This window comes from Microtus ochrogaster, linkage group LG9 (genome assembly GCF_000317375.1).
Source record: "Microtus ochrogaster isolate Prairie Vole_2 linkage group LG9, MicOch1.0, whole genome shotgun sequence".
NCBI lineage: Eukaryota > Metazoa > Chordata > Mammalia > Rodentia > Cricetidae > Microtus > Microtus ochrogaster.
The window spans coordinates 17,737,160-17,761,333 of record NC_022034.1 but is presented as its reverse complement, the minus strand read 5'-3'; the positions used below and the strand labels follow the sequence as shown (position 1 = coordinate 17,761,333).

Genomic DNA, 24,174 nt, shown 5'->3' with positions numbered 1-24,174 from the left:
GTGTGTGTGTGTGTGTGTAGACCTGAGGTTGAGGTTGCCATTTGGTGCCTTCCTCAACCTCTTGCTACCAGGGACTTGCCATCTCTTGATGGTTCTGGAGTGACAGATGAGTGCTGTTGTGTCCAGCTTTCTTCTTCATGTGGGTGCTGGGAATCCAAATTCAGGCCTTCATGCTTCCATAGTGAGCACTCAACTGCTCCAACTCCCCAGCCCCCTGATTTAACTCTTGCTTCAGCCTGTTGACTTCCCCCTAGCAATGGACATGGACTGCCTCCTACCCTCCTCCCTTCGGGACCCTTCCTGCCCCTCCTTCCTTCTACTTTGGTCCTCCCTCCCCCTCTGTTTTCCTTTTCTCTCTCCCTCTCCCTCTCTCTTTCCCAGAGACAGGGTCTCACTATGTAGACCAGACTGACATAGAACTCACAGAGATCAGACTGCTTCAGCCTTCTGAGTGGTGGCACTAAAGACATGGGCCACCACTTTCCAGCCATGAGTAATCTCTTAGAAAGCTAAATTAGACCTAGTTTCTATATTACTTAAGTTCCTCTAGCAGTTAGAATAAAATCTGTCTCCTTTCCGTGGCTTGTGAGGTCCTTCAGGGACAGCCACCATTCCAACGGGACTTCCTCTCCCATTCACCCCGGACGGTTTTGCTCCAGTGTCCCTCCTGCTGGCTACTTTGCAAAGGCCACTAGTTCTGACATTTAGTTCCCACTCTCACAGGCACATCCTCAGCGCAGCCTTCCTGAGCAGCCTATCCACGGCCCTATCATTTCCCCTAATCAGTATCATACACAGTAGCATTCTCCTTCAGTATCCAGGGGCGGAGGGTGTTCCAAGAAATTCCCTACCTCTCAGATACTAAGAGTTAAGGCTTCTCAAGTCCCTTATACAGATGATACACTAGTTTCCCATAGCCTGCGCACCTCCCTGTGTGTGCTTCAAAACCTTTAGATGGGGCTGGAGAGATGACTCAGAGGATGAGAGCACTGACTCTTCTTCTAGAGGTCCTGAGTTCAGTTCTCAGCAATCACAAGGTGGCTCATAACAATCTGTAGTGAGATCAGATGCCCTTTTCTGGTTTGCAAGCATACATGCAGATAGAGCACTCATGTACATAAAATAAAAACCTCTAGATTACTTATGTCTAATTCAATGTGAATGCTGTACAAACAGTTGCTTTCAAGAACCGTGTTCTTTAGGAAAAGTCTGGACAAGTTCACAAGAAGCACAGTTTTTCCCAGCTATTATAGATCTGGTTGGTTGGGGGCAGAGATGCAAAATGCTTGGCAGTGGGGGCCAATAGTGCTTGCTGCCCTTTGAAAGCATTGATTACCTTGCTTGCTGCCTTGTGACCCCTCATGTGTGTCAGCCCCACAAAAAGAGGGCTTTCTAGGCTCTGGGCTAAAGATTGAGGCACCGGCCCTGCTTAAGACCTGCTCTTGGAATCAGGGGAAGGAGAAGCAGGACTGGGCCGTGGGATGCCATTCCAACAGCTCACTCAGTGGGCCCTTGAGCGAAGTCGGAGAATGGGGCCACCCCTAAGACTGTCTAGATCTGGGCCTGAGGTCAGGCCTTTGGTAATTCATAACCATAACAGGGATGTGGGCTGTCTCAGGAGGGCATGGTGCTCCTTAGAACCAGGTCTTCTAGTAGGCAAGAGCCAGCAGCTGCGGGGTGGTACTACTGCTGCTCTTGCCGTGGGGTCCAGTGAGCTTTGCCACCTCCTCTTTCTTGATTTCAGGTCCTCATTTATTTCCACAGACTAAATATCACCTTGCTCTGATCCTGTGTCACAGCTTCCCTTGAGCATGATCCTGATTTCCCTGTCTTTGATAGACTTTAGGCAGGAACAAGGCCCTTCTAACAACTGTGAACCGGTGCCTAAGAACTCAGTTACTAAGAAGTCAGTAGGTGGCAGTGTTGCTCCAAGAGAAAAAGAACAGTGCCTTTCAGTAAAAACCTAAGACGTTTATTTTGGGTTCATTAATTAATAATACTATATAATAATTGTTATAAAAACACGATGATGTCAAAACCGCTGTTGCATTTATTTACACAGGTGGTGTATACTGGGCAGGTCTTCTCTGACTGGGCATGCTCCTGTGGGAGTGGCAGAGCAGATTCCTCTTCCTGCTGTGCAGGCAGAGAACATCAGCCCTGGATCATCACCCTGGTAGAACCGGATTGTTTCAGGAGGTGGGGTGGGGAAGGAGGCAGTCAAAACAAGCCTTGCTTGTGAGAAGTGTGCCACATGACTTGGGCAAATATTTTCTTTTTGTTCTATACAATAAGAACTGCTGTGGGGTGATAAGGTTGCAGGGTTTCTTTTATATATTATATACTGTGTGTGTGTGTGTGTGTGTGTGTGTGTGTGTCTTATTTATCTATGTTTATTGCCTGGATTTTATTACTTATTTATGTGCTTGCACTCATGTGAATTTCTGTGTGCCACACACGTGTAGGTAGGTGTTCAAGTGATTCAGAAAACAGCATCAAATTCCCTGGAATGGGAGCTGCAGGCAGTTGTGAGCCCCATGTAGGTTCTGGGAACTGAACCCAGCTCCTCTGAAAGATAAGCAGCCTATTCGTTGAACCATCTCTCCATCCCCTACTATATAATCTGTGTGTACGTATATGTATACACACATATATAGTATAGTATATTTTATATATTATATAATATATTATATACATAGATATATATTAACATAGCTACTCCACAATTTCTTTGTCTACAGTCTATTATGGAATATTTAACTATATAAAGATGTGTTATATTTGCTTAGATAAAAATCCCTGGGTAAAACATAGAAAAAGAGAAACAGATTAAAATAAGAGCTAAGATACGGCTGAACATTCATGATTAATAACTCTCCATGTCATGATTTGGAAGCTGATTGGTGGCCTAAAAGAAAAGCTTTGGTACAAAAGAACATTACTGCCTATATTTTATAAAGGAGGAAATGTAGGCACAAACAGGTTAAGTAGTTTTCTCAAGGTCATACCACAATGGGATGGTCAATTAGATGGAAACCCAGTTGCTGTTATCCAGAGGGGACAATCAATATTATGCTTTGAATCTTGAATGTCCTCAAAAGGATTCTGTGTTTGAACACTTGATCATTACTTGTGGCTCTCTTTTGGGATGCTGAGGAATCTTTGGTCCAGTAACCTACCTAGCAGAAGTGGGTGGCAGGGAGTGGCCCTTGAAGGTTATGTTTATCTCTGATTCCAGCCTGAGGATCTCTGATTTCTGAGCCTCCAACACGTGAGCAAGCTGGGATTCAAGTTTACATTACCCTGGGAGGAAGCCACTCCTCCATACCTTCCCCAGCCTTGTGGACTCTTTTCTGTAAAGTCATGAGCTAAAAGCAAACCTCTTCTTCTTTGATCAGATATTTTGTCACGGCAGCAAAAAGGTAACTCATCATTACCTGATTCTCTTTATAAACAGTTACAACCCCTGGCATGCCACCAATGGAATTCTTACTAGAAACACATTTTCAGCTTTTAAATTTTTTTTATGATTTTTTAAATATTTTTCTGTTTTTAATTTTTTTAATTTATTTATTTATTAAAGATTTCTGTCTCTTCCCCGCCACCGCCTCCCATTTCCCTCCCCCTTCCCCAATTAAGTCCCCCCCCCTCAGCCCGAAAAGCAATCAGGGTTCCCTGTCCTGTGGGAAGTCCAAGGAACCCCCACCTCCAGACAATTTTTTGTTTCTGTTTATAGCTGAGTCAAACAACATTGTGTTCATATGCCATTTATTTATCTGTGTGCCCTCCACCCATCCTTCACTCTATCTGTCTGTCTCTCTGTCCATCTGCTGACATATGGGTGTCCAAGTGGATCTCATACCTTAGCTATTACGTGGATGAACATCCACGTGGTCATCCTCATCATGGACTGACTTAGCTTCCCCACAAGTGTCCCCAGCAAGGGCATGTTTGTACCATATAGTAGCTCTGGTTTAGTTTTATTGAGAAACTTCCACACTCAATTCTACAGTGGCTGCATACATACCAGGACCTACACATGGGGTCGACATTGCCCACATTCTCAACACAACTTTACAGTTTATTTTCTCGATGATATGGCAGTTCCTCTGGCTGAGATGAGATAGGATTTCAGTGTGGTTTCATTTGTTTCTCTCATGGTGAAATTTTTTTGTGATCATCTGTAGTTCTTTGGAGAATTGCTCAACTCATTTGTCCATTTATCGTTTGGGTGATTTTGTTTAATGTTTTAATTTTTGTGTTCTTTATGTTTTAGATAATAATCTACTGTCACACATATAGCTGGCAAAGATTTTTGCCTATTATATTTGTAGCAACTTCAAAAACAGAAAACATATTTTCTCTGTCATGTTTATGATGATCATTATGGTCTGTTTTGAAATTCTATACTCACCATTTTTATAATAGGTGTTTTGAATATCTCCCATCCAACTAAGTACTAAGCCGGGTCCAGCCATACTTAGCTTCCGAGGCTGGGTGTGCTCAGGGTGGAACATACAGCAGCAGACAGTGCTTGATTGCTGTGCGATCAGTTATGAAATGCTCCTCTTCTGACTTCTTCCATTACTTTGACATTCAAAAAAAAGTCTGTCTTGGCCAGGAGCCATGAACACTGGTTTTGCGTTCCCTTCTGACTCCTTCAGGTTCTGCTCTCATAGGTACCCCATTGGCCATTACTACTGGGGTTCACCCCCCACAAGGCAGTCTCCTTAGTCAGGTGCTTGCAAGAGAGTTCCACCCCAGTTTCTTCTTGAGGGTTCTCCTTGACCCAGGGAGACTCACTTATCCAGACAAGTACAGGCTACTCTGTCTCCTGTGAGAACAATGACACTTATTGATGACATGGAAAGTAGCAGAAAGTGACAGACAAAACTCTCCTTGAACAAACTTAATACAGGCTTCATCAGCTTGTCTAGTCCAGTTTGGGCAAGATTCCTGGTGAGTCAGTTCTGATAAAAATTCCCCAGTCTCAATACATAATCAAATTGCGCATACCCAAATTTTAATTTCTTATCACCCAGGCCTGCTTTTGCTGAAAGTCTGTTATGCTGGTCAAACAAGAATCCCATGAGTTTGGGGATGGAGAGATGGCTCAGTGGTTAAGAGCATTGACTGGTTAAGAGCTAGTTCAATTCCCAGCACCCACATGGCAGCTCAAACTATCTATAACTCCAGTTCTAGGGGGTCTGGCAACCTCCCACAGACATATATGCAAATAAAACACAAATGTACATAAAAAATAAATCTTTAAAAAAAAAATCACTTGGCTTTGATGTTTCCATAGTCACTCTTCCTCCCCAGACCCCCACCCATCTCCCTTGGTTACTAATCCCTACTCGTCCTTGTTCTGTTTGGTTCTGAAGCCAATTCCTTTCTCGTGCTTTGGATGGAGCAGTGCTCTAAATGAGGTCTTCCTTGCTATCTTTGATGAGAAAATGAGTTTTTCTTAAGGTTGAATAAAACACTAATAGGACCAAAAAGCAATTATTAATATTTTTGGAAACTTGTTTATTTTGCAAAGGTGAACATTTGTTCGCCCATCACACAGAAGCTCCCTTCCTGAGGCATCCCTCCAAATAAACACCAGAGTATGGTTAAGAGGCCTCACACTGGGAGCTTGGGATGATGCTCCTTACATCGTCAGTGTCCAGGGTAAGCGTGGTGCTCTGTGATGAAGACACACAGAGACGCTGCTCATCTTTCAACGTTTGATTTCTTCTACAAAATAAGAACAGTGATTGTGTCTGCCTCAGGGGACTCCATGCCCCTTTCTCTGCTCTTTGGAGTTCTGACACAGACCCAGGGGTTACCCAGTTCAAACCAAAATATTGGCTTCATTACTGGTGAAAGTCCGCTGTAGAAAGCACATAGACTTGCAGCAGATCAAGATCCTATGTCTTCCTTCCAACAAAGTCTCATTCTGCTCCCATCACCACAGACCCAAGCCTCTCCAACCCCTCTCTGCTCTGATAAGCTTATCATTTGAGCAAACAAAGAACAAGAGGATGCTGCCAGGCCCTGGGAGCCACCCATGAACCTTCCCTCCTTTGATATGCAGTGAGCACGGGTGGGTGGGAGAATGGACTGGGAAGCCAAGGTCTCAGTGGAAGAAGACTTGAGATGTTGTGGAAAGGTTTTCCACCATGAAGCCAGGGTCACCAAGGAAAAGATCTCAGGACAGCATTAGTTACTAATTAATTAGATACTATCAGTAAATATTGTTACAACACACCAAGCAAAGCTGCTGTTTCCTTTATCTTGCCATTTCACCCATGGCTGAATGCTTTCCAAGAAGAACACCAGTTTCTAAAGATGATGTCATGCAGATTGGAGAATTACCACGAATTTTCTTACTGGCCCAGCTTGGGCCTTAACGAGTGCTGTTTGGATACTGCTCAAGTGAGGGGAGTCCCTAGGGACTCCTCCAGCCTCAGAATTATTCCCTAGGAGCAAAGACAGTCGTGATGGATGGGTGCATGCTTTCATAGTCCCCACTCTCTGAGCCCCACGACTTCTATGCTTCTTTCCTGAGAGTTGTTTATAGGCGGGAGTGTCCTTGGGGGCTCCCAGAACTGGCACATCTACATGCCCACTGGGTTAAACAATACATCAAGCCAGTGAAATCTCACACTTTTCCCCTTGTGGAGAACGTAAGGAGGCAGACTGAGTGTAGATCTGAATGTGTGCTTTGCTTGGAGAGGGAAGATGTAAGCTTTGATTAGCACCGTATCATCCCCAGTGTCTGACACTGTCACTGTCACTCGATGGTGGGATCCCACGCAGGTGAGACCCCTGTCTTCTGTTATCTGAACTGTAAGTGTTTATGGGAAAGCTACAGGAGAGGGCACCATTTGCTTTCTCAACCACAGCCTTGGGTGGCACCTGGTCTGTCATCTTAAGGTAATTTAAGAAAACCAATTTTCCTTCTTAGGACCTGGAATTGATGCCTGGTATTTTGTTGTCTGTAAGATGCTGCGTATGGCTGAGAGGGGTGGTAGGAAAACGGTTCAAGTAGCATTCAGTGGGAGAATACTCTGCTTCTCTGGACAATGGGTTGAGGGGAGATGGGTGAAGCTTTGGTCTGGAGAATCTGAACTTGAGGTAACGTCAGTGCTGAGTGTCTCCCCTCTAGCCCAGGCTTTCCCAAACTTTAGCCATCACTAGAATTGTTTGGAGGGCTTGTGAAAATCAGACTGCTAACCCTTGCCCTGGGGTCTTTGTGTCAGTGGGCCTAGGAGAAGGCCTAAAAATAGAATATCTAACAGCCCCCCCCCCCAAGGGATACTACTGTTAGTGGCCAAAGGTCTCACTTTGGAACCCCCTGGTCTACCTTTTCTTCTGTGAAGGCCCCCGGGACATGGCTCTTCATTTTCGGTTTCCTTTTGGAGAGTGGAGTTCTTTCATTGCAAGTGTCTCCTTCTGCAGACTCGATGGTTGATGCAGGCAGAGGAAGGCCTAACTGAAGCATTCATTGGCACAAGACGCAATGGGTGTCGGTACAAGGCAGCCCAGTGAGAGTCAGGTCGGGACATGTGCTCGCATGGGACAGCATTAGTGAAGGTGACTGTATAGACGAGGCTGACTAACTCATCTAAATGTTCTTGTAAGTTCCCTGTGTCTCCCTGACATCATATTTGACCTGAGATCAGATTGCAGGGTTTAGCTCACCCGTTTCCGACTTCTCCTTGAACAGTTGCCTTTGAAGTCACTGGGGAACACTGGATCTTAACCAAGATCACAGTTTGCTTCTGTGAACTCTGTTGGCTCATTCAATGCCACTGGGCAGCGTCTTCCTAGAGAGTCCCCTGTTGCCCTCCTTTGCCTTCTGCAAACACACACTGGGAACTTTAGCAGGCAGGAACACAGACAGATGTCCTAGATTTAACATCAGCACTGTATTCGTTTCAGGGGGTGTCTTCTAGAATAATACTATTCCTGGTGTGGTCAGCAAGGTGGCTGCAGGCCGCCAAGCGATTAATTAAAACCGATGATCAGAATGCAGTGATGAAGAGCAGTGGTGGGTGGCGTGGAAACACCTAGTGCCATATCCTGTACCTTCCTTCAGCACTCCTCCCCTTTCCTTCACTGGCTAAGGACAAAGGACAGATAGACACTAAGGAAGGTAGTGGTTCTCAACCTGTTGGTCGTGACCTCTTTGAGGATAGAATGATCCTTTCATAGGGTTCACCTCAGACCATCAGAAAACACAGAGAATTACATTACAATTCATAGCAGTAGCGGAATTACAGTTATGAAGTAGCAACAAAAATAAGTTTATGGTTGGGGGGTTCATCACAGCATGAGGAACTGTATTAAAGGGTAGCAGCATTAGGAAGGTTGGGAACCACTCTTTAGAGGTATTGCGAGTAAAGAGGTTCCCCAGATTAGTCACATGGTGCCCTTTGACCCACAGGCTCTGTTCCTCGAGGGAAGTCCCATTATTCCGGTGTGAGTGTGTGATGCAGAGGTGACCTGAAGCTTTGTCCTGTACTGACACTATTACAAGCCGGAAGCCTGGCCACTGAGAAGGCACTGGATTTAGAGGGCTGGGCCCAGCTCAGGTGAGAATTGAAAGAATTCACAGGACAAGGGATGGATAGTGGGGGCAGACCCCCACTTCCCTGAGACCTGCAGGTGAGCCAGGGCAGGAAGGAAAATGGGTTCCAAACTCTAGAGTCCCAGTTTCTTCCCTCTGGAGGCCGTTTTCTGCCTTGACTGGTCTCCATTCTGCTCTACCCAGGCTCCTGCTGATACAGCTGCCAAGCTTCTTGCCCCTTGGATGTGCATATTTTAAACCTTTTCTGTAACGCCCAGAGGAGCATGCATCTGGGTAGTCAGGTAACAGTGCCTCCTATACTAACCCAGAACACCCATGTCTGCAGCAGGCTTTCTTTTGGACCATCCACCAGCTCCCCAGTCATGACACGGAGACTTAGTATTAGTTATGAATGCTCAGCCTTATCTTATGGTTGTCTCCCTAGCTCTTTTAACTTAAGTTCTTGTTTCTCTTCATCTACATTTTGCCTTGGGTTCTTTTACTTTTCTTTCTTTCTGTATGTTTTGTTCCATGTCTGGCTGGCTGGTGGCTGGCTGGTGGCTGGCTGGTGGCTGGCTGGTGGCTGGCTGGTGGCTGGCTGGCTTCTCACCTTGGGCTTGTCTCTCTCTTTCTCCCTTGTTCTCTTCATTCTTCCTTCTTCTCTCTCCTCCCATGCATTCTCTCTGTCCGCCAGCCCCACCTACTTCTCTACTTCCCAGCTATTGACTGTTCAGCTTTTTATTAGACTCATCAGGTCCCTTAGGCAGGCAAAGTGAAACAAATGCTTGACGTAGTGAAACAGATGCAGCATAGACAAATGTAACATACCTGTCCACAGTTGGCAAAGGCAGCAGAAACAAATGTAGCACGTCTTTGCCTAGTTAAAATAGTATTCCACAACAGATATCTCCAACTTCCCACCCAGACCCAGGCAGGTTCAACACTGCAGGCTCTGAACTAAGAGTTCTAGTCCACTCTACAGAAGGACACAGTGTGGGTTCCTTTTGGCGAATAGACAGGGACTATTTATAGCCCATTTAACTTCTAGTAGCCGTCGGCAGTTATCTGGTCTGCTTGTGCCTCATTCTTTTGAGTGAAAATGGGGGCAATAGTGGGATCTATTGCACGAGGACTTTGTGAAGCCTCTGTGATTTAGTGTGTGGAGTATGCAGAGACCACACGGTAAACTTTCAATGTGGAACAGTCGCCTCTCTCCTCTGCCTTCTCCCCGCTCCCAGCTGTAAGGACAACGGGAAAAGTCAGCCATATACAAGCCAGGAAGAAGCAAGTGTGCTGGTAGCTGGGGCTTGGACTTCCCAATCTCTAGAATGGTAAGACGCACGGTTTTGTTATTTAAGTCACCCAATCAACTGTTATTGCAGCCTGAACAGCAAAGACATGGGCAAAGATAAAAACTAAGACCAAAACAAAAGCATAAAAACAAAACAAACGAAAAGGCCCCCAAACATTTCAAACTTAGAGTCATTTTTGGCTTTTTGCATCACTTTTTCTAGATTAATTTTTTTTCTCTAACATAAAACATGAGCCTTTCTTTTCTGTTGCATATGTTGGCATGGTAACTACTGAAAACAAATACAATCTCAGGGTAGTGCCTCTTACACAGGAAGCTGAAAATGCACTTAGACAAGTCTCTTTCTAGATGTTTTCTTTTAGGACACCAGAATCTATATTTATAAATCTGTTCTTTTAAAGGTGAGCTCTCTGGGCACTTCCTAGCTTCAGGCAGATTGGAGACACTCTCAGAGCAAAGTTAAATAGGAGAAAGGTCAAATGCCTTTCTATCCACTCCCAGGAAGATCTAGCACATTATAGCGTTTAACGTACCCCATGGTGATTAACATCTGAGACTAGACTGAGCAAGTGCACAAGTTTGAGAAATGCATGTATTGGAGCAGGACCAAACCTGCATGCACAAGACTGTGATCTTTGCTCCTCTGCAAAGTCGGCACGGAGTTTGAGAGTGCGTACTTTGCTCCTTTCCTGGCACACCTCCCTCTTCTTGCTTCTACTCCCAGCATTCTCTGCTTCCGTCTCTGTTTGTATAAACGCCAGTGTGGGAGTGTGCTGACCTTCCGGGTCAGACTGCAGACCATGTTTCTCCTCACTCCGGTGCTGGTAGCGGTTGTCTGCATCTTGATTGTGTGGGTCTTTAAAAACGCCGATAGGAGCCCGGAGAGTAAGAAGGAGGAGGCTCAAGCTCGCCCCTGGGCAGATGAAGACTTGAAAGACAGCACAGACCTCCTTCAAGTGGAAACAGGTAACAACCCATTGCAGGACAGGGTTTCCCCCTGCGTGTCCTTATGACGTGTAAACTGATGCCAGGCAGTGGAAAGCAAGTCACGTGGTCAAACCATCACTCCCGTGAAAGCAGAATGATACGTGACAAACACGGGTCCTCTCTCCGGTCACTTGCCGGTACCAGCCCCTACTCAGTCGTAAGCCATGGAGGCTTGGGTCTCTCCCAGCTCAGAGCCTCCTCTGGCAAACACAGTCTCTTTCTTGGGGCGGAGTGGGGGACTACTGTATAGGGTGGCAGTGGGCGTAGCCAGGTTTTGATTAGGAATGGTAAAACTGAGAAAGTGGCATGTCTAGGGATTAGCTAGTTTTTCTCGTGCCAGGCCTGTAGGTTAGAGACAAGAGGAGCAGCCTCTGTGCTTAGCAAGGTAAAGGTCCAGTTCAGGGAATGAGATGAAACAAGGCTAGTGACAAACACTGGGGAATTAGGACAAGGTGTTTCGGGAAGGCTTGGGGGCCTGTTGGACTTTGGGAAAGGACAAAGTTGACCCCGAGGATTAAGAGGTGTGAGCAGCAGGGGATGCTGGAGCAGGAGAGTATGTCAGAGGAGAAACAGCAAGCCTACACCTATGGTCTAATGCTTGGGAGAGATTCCAAGAAGATGGGAAGATGTGCAGGTATGAAGGTGGGGAAGAGAGAGATGGCTATGCTGGCCCTAGAGAGAAGAGCTCAAAGAGTCAGAGAGGGAAGGGGTCTCTCACAAGAGTCTTGAGCAGTCTGCATTGTGTAGACCAAGTTTCCTGTCCTGCCAGCCGCTTTTGTCCTGCTAGCCAGCTCCAAAATTAACCACATAGAGACTTAATTTTACTTATAAATGCCCAATCAGTAGCTTAGGCTTATTGTTAACTGCTCCCCTTCAACTTAAACTAACACATATTTCTACCCTCTACCACGTGGTGGTACTTTTTATCAGCATGGAGTTTTCATCTTGCTTAGAGCCTTGTCTCCTCAAGACCCCTTCTGACTCTACCTTTCTTCTTCCAAGAGTCCTCTCATTTGGCTCTGCCATCTCATCTCCTCCTGGCTGGCTGCTGGCTTATTGGTTCTTTGTTAGCAATGAAAGTAGCACTTCTCCAGTCTACAGAGGGTTATTCCACAGTACATTTGGGACATGTTGCCTGAGCTGGGTGTGAGAAATAGATTCTATTTAGAAGAAGCTGTTTAATTTTCAGTGAGTCTTCGCTTCCCAGAGGCTGTCTGGGGTGTGTGTGTGTGTGTGTGTGTGTGTGTGTGTGTGTGTGTGTGCGCGTGCGCGCGCCTGCATTAGAATCAAGTCAGAGAGTTTCTCAAGAGGACTATCTCTTAGTGTCATATCCTGAAGGTTACGCTGCTCAGAGTACCAGCTACACAGACATGCATTGATGTGCAATGGTGTTACGTCCTGAGAAGCCTGTGGCAAGTTAAGAATATTGTGGATTGAAAATGCAATAGATGCACCTAGCCAGGCAAATGTGACTGCTTAGCCAGCCACCAGTGAGCATGTGCAGTGAGCTTAGCATGAGACAAACCATCTAATACAGCATCTTTCTTGCAAGCAAACACCGAGTCTCATGAGGTTTGTCGAATGCTCCACTGAAAGTGAACTTCAGGATGGGTTGTATGGGTGTGTTCTTGTGACACGGTAAAGTTAAAACCTTCTAAATCGGACAATGTAAATAGGGGACTGTCTGGTCCCACTTGGGAAGCACTTCCCTTAACACGAATGCTTGTTCTAAGCTTTCATTGAGAATGGTGGTATGATGGGAGAGCCTTGGATGCCCGAGTTACAGTGAAGAGCATCTTGTTTTAGATTGTCACAGAAGACAGAGGGAGTGGTTAAGGCTGTGCTATCAATGGACAAGAGAGAAGGATCCAGTTTAGGGGGGTGATATAAAGATGCGCTGGATTTAAGATAGCTGTGCTGTTAGGTAAGAGATTCTGGCCAGAATGGCACTAGTTTAAGGTGGCGCTCAGAGCGTGGGGAACTAATGACTTCACCAAATGGGTCCTGTGGGAGACAAGGCTGAAGGCAGAGCTTGGGAGACACCCAAAGGTGAGAGGGATGTGGTGGAGAGATGTATGGGAGAAAGCACAAGGCATGAGCAAAGAGACTTGGGAACCACAGCACTCTCACATAGCAGAACGGATCCAGCTGGTTCTGGAGTGGGCCACTTCATCTTCACGGTACTACAATGAGGTAGGCATTACCATTATCCCCATCATAGCAGACTACGGCTCTAGCAGGGTACCACCCACCTAGGCTGGTAGGACTCTGGCAGTCTTTCTCCAGGATCCAGGCATAGGGCTCTTTGCTGGGTAGCCACTCACACAGAGAAGCCTCAAACAAAGGAGGCATGAAAACAGAATTTCAGAGTTTTTTTTTCCTTCCCTTCCAAGGCCACATTCCTGGGAGCAGTCAGGAGTTAAAGAGCAGAAAGAAGTGGCACTGTTTGTTTTCAGAGGTCCCTGTTAGCTCTCCACTGTGGTCTCTGCAGAAAATTGCTGAGCTCATAGGCTGGACCCTCTCTGTCCCCATTCCCCAGACAGACTGGGGGATCTTCTTCCCCAGAAGAGAATGCAGGATATGCCCCACAGCGCACAGGAAAGTCACTCAGGACAAACCCATTGCAATGTGATGAGGTCTCTTTGTTTGTCTTGATCAGAGATAACGGCTAGCAATGGGAAGCCTCATGCAGCTCCTTGCTTCATGGTGGTACCTAGGCCTTGGAAGCCACCTATTCTCCTGGCTGCCTATAGCTTATGCAAATATGACTGGGCCTTAAGGGTTGGTAATGTCATTCATGCAATCAAGGGAGCATTCCTTGCATATGCTCCTCTGCAGCTTCCTCACCACAAGGCTTTCCGAATCACGCGGAAAGTGTATATGGACACCTGGCAATGCTCTGCGTTGTTTAGAACTGATTGATAGCAAAGTATATACAATGATTGATAGCTAGGTATATGTGATGATTGACATCTAGGTATATGTGGTGATTGATAGCTAGGTGCACATGTTGACAGATAGCTAGGTACGTGTGATGATTGACATCTAGGTACATGTGATAACTCTCCATCACACTTACTTCCTCCTAACTCAATGGTTCTCAATGTTCCTAATGCTGAGACCCTTTAATACAGTTCCTCATGTTACAGTGAGCCCTCAACCACAAAGTTAAATTTATAACTGTAGTCTTGCTACTGATTTTGTCTGCGTGTGTACATGTATGTAAGTCAGAAGACAAGCTGAGGAGCTGGTTCTCTCCTCCCATCCTGTGTGACTGTGGGATTGGACCCTAAAGGCCTTTAAGTACACTTTATAAGCACTTTATAAGCTGGTCTTTTGGTATTCTCTCTTACCTGTTTCCTTTACAACTTTCTTCCTCCCCTACCGAAGCCACTATAACTGACATTCATTTCTTTCTTTGCTTTTCTTCAGGGTCCTAAGTAAACTGGCTCTGGTTTCTCTTGCTCTTTCTTCTGTGTTTTCTGTCTTTTGCTCTTTGCCCTAGATTTTTTTTTCTGACTACTATCTGCTTATCTTTTATTTGGACAATTTAATCTAAATAATTCTATCATTTTTCAGAAGTTCTGTTTTTCATCTCTGCTATGTTAACTTTTTTTCTTCCTTATATGAATACTGTAGAGATTCATATAAGCCTGTCCTGTTTCCTTCTCTAAGCGTGGTGTCCTAGCTGTTTGCTCTTTTGAGCCTGTGAGTTCTAGAGCATTGAGGCACCTGTCCTTGTCAAACACTGAGGTTACTAATTTTTACTTAAGATATTCTGTTCCCCCGTGTGCAGGATTGCATTGTTGAATTATTGAGGTTTTTTTCCTAAAATTCTTTACATATTGTCATTTGCTTCTGCTAGACAACTGGGGTGCTTTCAAGAAGAAACACTAAGTTAGAGGAAGGACACACCAAAAATGTCATAGGCTCCTGAAAGATGACTTGTTTGTAATCCACACTTTGCCAAGGGATGTAACCTGAGGCTCTGAACTGATTCAACTTCTGACTGTGTGTATGGTGTGGGCTTTGATTTTGATTGTCCTTCCTGCCTGAGGATCAGAAACTGGAAACTGGACTTGTAGAGATTGGCAGACGCAAGCAGGAAAAACAGGTCTCTGCACTTGCCTCTCTAGGTTCCTATTTTCCCTTCATTTTTGGCTTTGGAATGTCTTACTATGTTCTCAGCCTAATGCTTTGCAAAGACAAAACTACCTTATTTGGTAACTTGAATAGGAGATTGCATCCAATAACCTACTCTACCATTTAACAGAAACTTCCATTTGTTATTTTTTTTGTAGGCAAAACTCTCCTTTACATTGATTGTTAACAGGCCTAGAATTTGAAGGATGATCACGATTAGTGGTGAAACTTCTACAGATCTTTATTTTCCTTCTTACAAACTTGGGTTGGCTATTTTGACATCGACTCTCCTGGACCTTCATTCCCTTCCCTACAGTGACCTTGTGACCAGGGAGGTAGCTGAATTGGCTGTGCTTCTGTCTCCTATTCGCAGATGCTGATGAATGGCAGGAGTCAGAGGAGAGTGTGGAGCACATCCCATTCTCTCACACCCGGTACCCAGAGCAGGAAATGAAGACGAGATCCCAGGAGTTCTACGAACTTCTCAATAAGAGACGCTCTGTCAGGTTCCTCAGCAGCGAGCAAGTCCCAATGGAGGTCATTGAGAACGTCATCAGGGCAGCAGGTTGGTAATTTGGGTGCTGAGGCTTGGAGAACATCAACTCCCCCGAAGCTGTGAGAGCGTTGGAACAGCACTGAAGTCCAAACATGCAGACGGCTGGAGGGCTGGAGTCGTTTGTTTATTTATGAAGGCTTTCCCACTGTTCGTGATGGCCAGTGATTTTTTTACTTGCTACATTTTAACTCTTTGTGTGTGTGTGTGTATGTGTTTGTGTGTGTGTGTGTGTGTGTGTGTAAAAGATGTGATGACAGTTTACAACTTGTGAAGTCGATACATTGTGTGAACTTCTGTTTAAAACTAAATATTCTGAATAGGTTAGTGCACAGTGCAGGAGAAATCTCTCTCCCCTCGTTGAAACAGGACCCTCTTCTACACTCAATTCACATTTACATGTTTATCTTCCAGGAAAAAACTTTCCTGACATTCAGGTACAGTAATTGGTCGAGCTAATAAAGTAGCAAGATTTCCTTATGTGGATTTGCAAAGTGAACTGAAGCAAGATCAAGTCACTGAAATGTAAATTCCTGTCTCCGCTGACGGGGAAGCTAGGAACTGTGCTGCTCCGCACTCCTCTGTGACTGTCCTTGCTATGGTCCTGCTCTGTCTAAGCCACATTTAAGCTCCTGTGTGGAGCTTGTCACATACCCACTGAGACCCAGCTCTAACCCAAAATGCGTCAAGAACATTTTGTTTCAGCTAAGAATACAAATGCCTTGGATAGTTGTACCCTTAACCTAAGTGGCAACAAATTACCCCAACCTTGTGAGGGTGTGCATATGTGTGTGTGTGTGTGTGTGTGTGTGTGTGTGTGTGTGTGTGTTTAAGGTAAATTTCTCTTCTCTTCTTCCTCCTTCTATGGCAGTGCTTCTCAACCTTCCTAAGCTGTGACCCTTTAATACAATTCTTCGTGTTGTGATGACCCCCAACTATGACATTATTTTCATTGCTATTCATAACTGCAATTTTGTTACTGTTGCTAATTGAAATGTAAATGTCTGACACGCAGGACATCTGATAGTTGGACCCCTGTGTGGTTCTCAACCCACAGGTTGAGAATCACTGCTTTGGAGCTTTATCACGTCGTCCTTACTTATGCCTGTGATCCTCCTGCCTCAGCCTCCCTAGTGCTGGATGGGATTCCAGGCACGCATCACCACAACACCTGCTATTGTGCTACCTCTTAACAAGCAACTTTCCGCTCCTCTTCAGTCTTACGTTGATTTTAATGTGACGGGCAACAGGAACCGCGCCAAGTGGGGCCCACACCGAGCCCTGGACCTTTGTGGTGGTGAAGGACCCAGATGTGAAGCATCAGATCCGAGAAATCATCGAGGAGGAGGAAGAGATGAACTACATGAGGAGGATGGGAGACCGGTGGGTCACAGACCTGAAGAAACTGAGGTACAGAGCTGATGAACTAGGGAGGCTTGTCTTTGACTGTCAAAGGACGAAATTACCATGGTAGGCCCTGGGTTTGTGGGATTCAACGTTATTTTTATTACTTATTTTATTTTGATGATGTATAAGCCGCTTATATTAGTATGGCTCAGTGTGATATTTGAATCCATGTACGCAGGCTGCATGGGTCAAGTCTCACCCTGTTTCTATTTTGTTTTTTTTTTCTCACTTTATTTTGAAGTGGTTGTGAAAAGTAAGAACTGGCTTCTGCAAAGGCACTGACCCAAATCATTGCTGCTTTTCATTATTTTTAAAATGTTGAAAGATTTATTTTATATTTTAAATTATGAATAATATCATAATGTGTATGTCGGGGGTGGGTATGTATGTGCAAGTTCCCATAGAAGTCAGAGGTATTGGATCCCCTGGAGCTGGAGTTACAAGCTCTTAACAGCTGCCTGATGTGGTTGCAGGAACCTGAGCATGGGTCCCCTGGAACAGCATAAAGTGCTCTTAACTGCTCAGTCATCTCTCCAGCCCAGAAATAATCACTTCTTGGCTAAAACTGATGAATCACTTCACTTTCCACCAGTCTAGAACATAATATTGCGACACGCTTTTTAAGATCTTGAATGGAGAAAATTGAGTTTTGTTTTAACTAAGGACAAGCTTAATAGATCTGAGCCATCAAATAGACATGGGTACTGTAGGTTCCCTGCAAAAGAAAACAGAGAGGAAATAGGGTGATGGGGGTCAAGGTAGGTGGGTACTGGCTCTCACCTCTCAGAAGGTTCTAAAGGAGGCAAGCCCAAGTGCTTAGCTCTCGGAGCACAGAGAGGCCCAATACCTCTGTCTCCCTGAGGTGGGCCTTCTGTGACAGGTTCTTTATCGCCCATCTGACACTCCACAGTGATGGGCCTGAGAAGAACAGTGGGGTCACAAGCATGGAGACAAGGTAGGACTTCTAGCCCAGGAGCGAGAGCAAGGGCGAGAAGATCTAGAACCCTCTGCCATGTTATCCCGAGGGGGACAATTTTCTCTAGGATGTTTATACTGTATCAGAACTCATGTGTCATGGAGAACATTACTTCATACCATGCTCTCAGATAGATGTGGAGTACTAACAATGAAGCTATAATCCTTACTGTCTATTCCTGGGAAGAAATGGCTGAGTAAAAGTCAGTTTGAGGTCTGCCCTTAGTGAACTACTAAACTAGCTGGACACTTGAGAAACTGTCACCCCTCTCGCTTCCCATCACCGACACAGAACTGTCCTCTCCTCTGCACCCATTGCCATTATATACACCTTCCATGTATCTAAAACAGCCGCACCACTCAGCATTTTCACTATGCTTACTTTTCTTCTGATTTTATAGGCTTTTTTGTTTATAAATCTATAATCAAATAAAGTACCTCTGGAGAATACAATTCAGTTACAGAGTCACTTAACCTACAATATGTACATAGGGACATACTTGCACACAGACACAGATACACACACACACACACAAATACACACACACACACACACACACACACACACACACACAGGCGTTCAAGGAGCCCAGGTTTAAAAGTCTCTCATTATCCTCATTTAAAAGCCTCTTGTGTCCAGAATTGCAGTAGATGCATATTAGGCAATGAAAGACATCGTAGTTAAAAATGATGGGTGCCAATGGGAGCTGGGCAGGTGGCTCAGAGGTAGGAGCACTTACCAGACAAGCCTGAGGACCTGGGTTTGCAGCCCTAGCACCCGTGTATGGGAGTGTGTGCTGGAGAGATGGCGCAGAGATTGAAAGCATGTACTGCTTTTCTGGGGGACCTGCACCCAATTCTCAGCAACCAAATCAGGGACTCACAATTACCTTAACTCTAGCTCCAGGGCATCTGACACCGCTGGCTTTTTATACCTGCACTAACTATATATACCCACATACAGACACACACACACACACACAACACACACACATGCACACACATAATTTAAATGATAATATAAACAATGTTCTTAAAAAAAAGCTAGAAATGATTGAGCACACCTGTCACTCCATTGTTATGTGAGTGGGGCAGAGACAGGAGGATTACTGGGACTTGCTGATTGCCAGCTTGGTCCTAGCTTCAGTGAGAGAGACTGTCTCCGGGGGAATCAGATGGAGAGCAATAGAGCAGAATGTTGGATGTTTTTCTCGGATCTTCAACATGGGCACATGGGCATGTGACCAGTACACACCTCACACACAGACACATACCACATACATATGTGCCACAGGCATACACACGGAACGGCAAGTGGACAACGTGCCAAGTCACTATTTTCAGCCGCCTTTGAAGCCCGTAGCTGGTATTTTCAATATGTAACGTGGGTCCAGCTGACCTTAAAAACTTTACTGTTCCAGGTCTGGGGAGACCTCTACCCAGACCTGAATTTACCAACTCTCCTTTCAGGGGTACTCGCTCTTGCAGCTTTCTATTTGCTCTCATATGTCTTAAAGAATTAGTATAAAACTGAATTAACCAAGACTAAACAAAAAATATCAGTTGATAAGATACATAAAGTAAATGGAAAATATGTTTGAGCGATCCGCTTGCCTTCGAATATAGGTGAGCTGCTTAACCGTGTTGTAGAATACTATTTTAAGATGTGTTACATGTGTTTATGCTGGGGAGCATTTGTTTTAACGATGCAATGATGTGTTGCATTCTTTTATGTTGCATTTGTTTAACTCTGTGAAGCTGTGTTACTGTGCCAGCCTGAAACATCTGACTGGTCTAATAAAGAGCTGAATGGCCAATAGCGAAACAGGAGAAAGAATAGGTGGGGCTGGCAGGAAGAGAGAAGAAATTGGAGGAGAAATCTGGGAAGAGATCGAGGAGCAAGGAAAAAAGGGACCAACCACCCAGCCACACAGCCAGACATGAAATAAGAAGGAAAGAAAAGTTATAGAGAAAGGTAAAAGCCCAGAGGCAAAAGATAGACAGGATAAGCTAAGAAAAGCTAGCTAGAAACAAGCCAAGCTAAGGCCAGGAATTCACAGGTAAAAATAAGACTCCATGTGTGATTTGTTTGGGAGCTGGGTGGTGCCCCCCGAAAAGAACAGAGATTAAAAGAGTAAAAACAACAGCAAACCAGCTCATAATCATCCTCAAATCCTTTAAAACTGTGTATTATTTACCTTTACTCTACACATCTTTTATTTACTTCTTTTAAATTTTAATCAGGTCTGGAAAAAGGATTAGGCGATTAAGAGCACTTGCTGCTCTTACAGAGGACCTGAGTTTGATTCCCGGCACTCACATGGCAACTCACAGTGGTCTGTAACTCTGGTCCCAGGGGATCCAGTGTCTTCTTTTGGCTTCTCTGGGCACCAGGTATGCACATGGCATACATACATGCTTACATGCGTACAAAGCACTCATACCCGTAACATAAAATAAATATTTTAACGTTAATTTTGATCATTATGAATATGATCAGAATCTTAAGTCATGAAAATGTCAAAAGCATAGTACAAATCACACAGCAGAATGCAGCCTGGGACACGGCACAGTTTCTTGGGGGTGCTCATCTCCCTTGGTACAGGATGGAGAGCAGCTGCTGGCCTGCTCATGGCCTGCGGACAGCAGCGGGAGTCATGGGGACCTCTGAATGCTGGAAATCCAGGGAGCCCAGACAGTGCTAAAAAGGATCCTTTTATATCGGCATTTCTGAGATTTCAAATTGTGATGTTTGTATTAGTACAAGCCACTTTCCACGTTAACTTGCTTCATCCCCACGATGAACACGTGAGGTGGGAACACAGGAGCAGGCTCCACACACAAGGAAGCAGCAGAGAGAATGCAGCCAGCTACCCTGGCTCCAGAGTTGATCTAAACAATGAATGTTCCATCTCTGTGAGGTGGGAAATTACTAACAATGGGGCTAAGCTGGCTGAATGGGCCAGAAGACCCTTGAGAGCCATGTCATGAGATCAGCAGAGGAATATACACTTCTGGAGTGTTTAAAATAGTGACATGTAATTAGGCTGAACCATAAAATGAATAGGGACCACCTCTTGATAATTAGTTGCACATAATAGCCCATGGGGAACAGGAAGCAGTTAGCTCTCTTTTCGCCATCTCTTCTAGAATGAAGTTTCAGCACAGATGTAGGGGGCCAGAGTAAGGGAACCAAGGAAGATATGTTTGGAGTTGAAGGACAAAATTTTCAAGGTATCATTGATACCCATTGGCTCTCTCAGAAGCCACTGCCTCTTCCCCCAGCGAGGGCTTCTTCTTCCATCATCTGCTAATACCCCGTGCTACCACTGCTGTCTCCTCCACTTGCTCCTTTCCTTGTCCTGGAACCCTTACCTCCTCCTTCTGTTCTCCCCAGCCTGGCCCTCTTTTGACCACCCTCCTGCCTGTGGCATGGCCCCGGCCAGGCTTATGGTTCCCCTCTATCAAGGATGACTTTGTAGTTCTCACTCACACTATCCACGTTCCTGAAATGGATTTTATCACAAGTTGCTCTCGTCAACAATGCAGCGTAAACCCTCCATCACCTACCAAATGAAGGCCAAGACTTTGCAAAATCAACAGGTACCTACCAGCCCACCCATGGCCTGGCAAGCCCGCCATCCTTCTGGCTCCGGGAAGTTTTCTGGCCTCCCACATCCTCTTTCCTTACTGGCCATACTCATCCATTCATTCCTCCTGGGGCACTTTCTCCAAATCTCCTTCCTGTTTCTGTGGCTTCCAGTGTTCTTTTCCAAATCAACACTTTGCTCGGAATACTTGGATGCACTTGTTATCTGGTTCTTTAGTACTGCCCAGCAGGCCTCATTTTGCTGAGTATCAGCTTGGTGACCCCAGGCTGTCTCTTTCAACCTTTCACAAGATTTGCAATGCTAACACACACACACACACACACACACACACACATTTTTCAACTTCATTAACCTTATAGAAAAAAGATGAATGTGAAAAAGAGTTAAAAATCCAGTCTTTTTAGCTTTAAATAGAAAAGGCAAGTAAATGCGTATTTAAACTAAGTAAATGTGTAGATAAACTAGGGTAGTTTTTTTTAAAAAAGAAGAGAATAAAAAGCAACCCAAATTTGAGTAAATATTCTCCTGAATATCTCTCTATGGCATCCCTCCAGAACCAATTGGATTAAGGAGTACCTGGACACCGCGCCTGTTCTGATTCTCATTTTCAAACAAGTGCACGGTTATGCTGCAAATGGAAAGAAAAAGGTCCACTACTACAATGAGATCAGCGTGTCCATTGCCTGTGGCATCCTGCTGGCTGCGCTGCAGGTATGTTACCCACCCACATGCCCAAGGTAGACCAGGAAGACAGGGAACCAAGATTGGCTTTAGCCAGTGGTTCTCGCTGTTCCTAACACTGTGACCCTTTAACGCAGATCCTCATGCCATGATGACCGCCAACCAAAAAATTATGTTGTTGCTACTTCATAAATGTGATTTTGCTACTGCTATGAATCATAATGTAAATATCTGTGTTTTCCAATGGTCTTTAGGGGTTATGACCCACAGGTTGAGAACCACTGCTTTAGCAGGAAGTTTCAGGCAAGTTTCCAATTAGGGGTCATTTGAGAATTGTTTATCTAAAGTTGAGTTCCTAGAAAAGGTCAATGTGATTGACAGCAAACCCTGGAAACCTGGATTGGTGGGCATCATGATTCTGCAGGCTGATTTTCTCCCTGGAAATTCACTTGTAATATCTCAGGGTCGGAAAAGCAGTGTTTGCTCTCTTCCATAAATAGCATGGAGCTTAGGGCTCTGAGCAGTCACAGGAGCAGAAAGCAGAGCCAGAAAGTCTCAGAGATACACTCCCCTCAGCGCACACTGCTCCTTTCTGGGCTGATGTGACAATTAAGCAACCACCAGGCTCTCCGCTCCTTCCTTGAGAGGTTCCCTATCCTGCATTGCCTCAGGAAGACAGCCACATGCTTACAAACTTTTCTGCAGAGGTCCTAGAGCAACAGAAATGTGAAAAGGAGCAGGACTAAGCTCTGCCTCTCAAACCCTATGCCATCTTCGGGAAACTCTGGGGATTAGATAGTGTATTAACAGTTCATCTGATGGAGACTTGGGGTTCCGGGGAGGGATGACGGAAAGCTAAACACACAAATTAACGCAATGAACAATATTGCAAGAGAGAGTGGTCCTGCTTGGAAGGAAGGGTCAGTTTTATACAGATGAGGTTCCTCGGCATCTCTTAGAAAGACGTGGCTTGCATCTGACGCCTTACAACATCAGGCTGTTGCTGCTTCTCAAACCACCCTGAGGAGCCTGGCTTTGGCTTTTCCTCCTGTAGGCAGACGAATGAAGGTGTCTTGGGACAGTGTCCACCATAGAACGTTGCAGTTGATTTAGGTTTGGGGAGAAGCAGGGTGAGCCTGGAGCCAGCCCACTTGCCACAGTGCCCTTGGCCTCTGGAAAGGGTGAGCCAGACTAGTGTTCCCGTAGAGCTTGTTGCTTTCTAGTTTCCCAGAATTCCAAGGCAGTTTATGACTGGGGGAAGAGAGAAAAGTGTTCCTGGAACCTGATTCCTAGCACAGTGACTTGATGGGATGGGATGGGATGGGATGGGATGGGATGGGATGGGATGGGATGGCCATGCAGGAAGCCAGAGGCAGCTCCTGGCCTTCCTATGGGCTCAGGCTTCAAGGTGGCCAGGTGACTGGGGAAGCGTGGGTAGGAGGGGGAACAGCTGGGGAGGGGCCCAGAGGGCATCGTATGCTTATATGGATACGTCTGCCTGTGCTTCCCCAGCATGTGTCACCGGCCCCGGGTTTTATTATTTTATGAGTTATGGGTTCTGTGAGGTTGGGACCCAGGTCCTCAGGCCTGCAAGGAAAGTACTTCACTGATGGAGCCATTTCCCTAGGCACTGCATGCCTCTTGTGGATGAAGATATGTCATGGTGTGTACAAGACCTCAGGAGACCTTGTAGTAATTCACTCCAGATCCTTATAAATGTGTGGGTTCAGAAGTTACTATTATGACAATTAATAACAAATAATCATCAGATTGGTAACTGGAATTCTGGAAAGAACATCTGTCAGGAAAACTACAGTGAACTTAGACTGTGGACAGTATTGTTGGACTGCTGTTGCACAAGACACAGACCAGATCCTAAGCTTCTCTTTGCTATTCTTTAAGGATAGTTACATTCTCTCTCTCTCTCTCTCTCTCTCTCTCTCTCTCT

At 45.3% G+C, this 24,174-nt stretch overlaps 1 protein-coding gene across 1 annotated transcript in view; it reads left to right on the top strand.

Annotated features, from left to right (window-relative positions):
• Positions 1–10,613: 10,613 nt before the first annotated feature.
• Positions 10,614–24,174, top strand: part of Iyd (iodotyrosine deiodinase) — a 15,502-nt gene continuing 1,941 nt past the window's right edge. The window contains exons 1-4 of the mRNA XM_005363441.2: positions 10,614–10,835; positions 15,373–15,564; positions 16,803–16,962; positions 22,100–22,256. Coding sequence (XP_005363498.1) covers positions 10,670–10,835; positions 15,373–15,564; positions 16,803–16,962; positions 22,100–22,256 — 675 coding nt within the window. The 5' untranslated portion in view covers positions 10,614–10,669. The remainder of the gene's footprint in view (positions 10,836–15,372; positions 15,565–16,802; positions 16,963–22,099; positions 22,257–24,174) is intronic.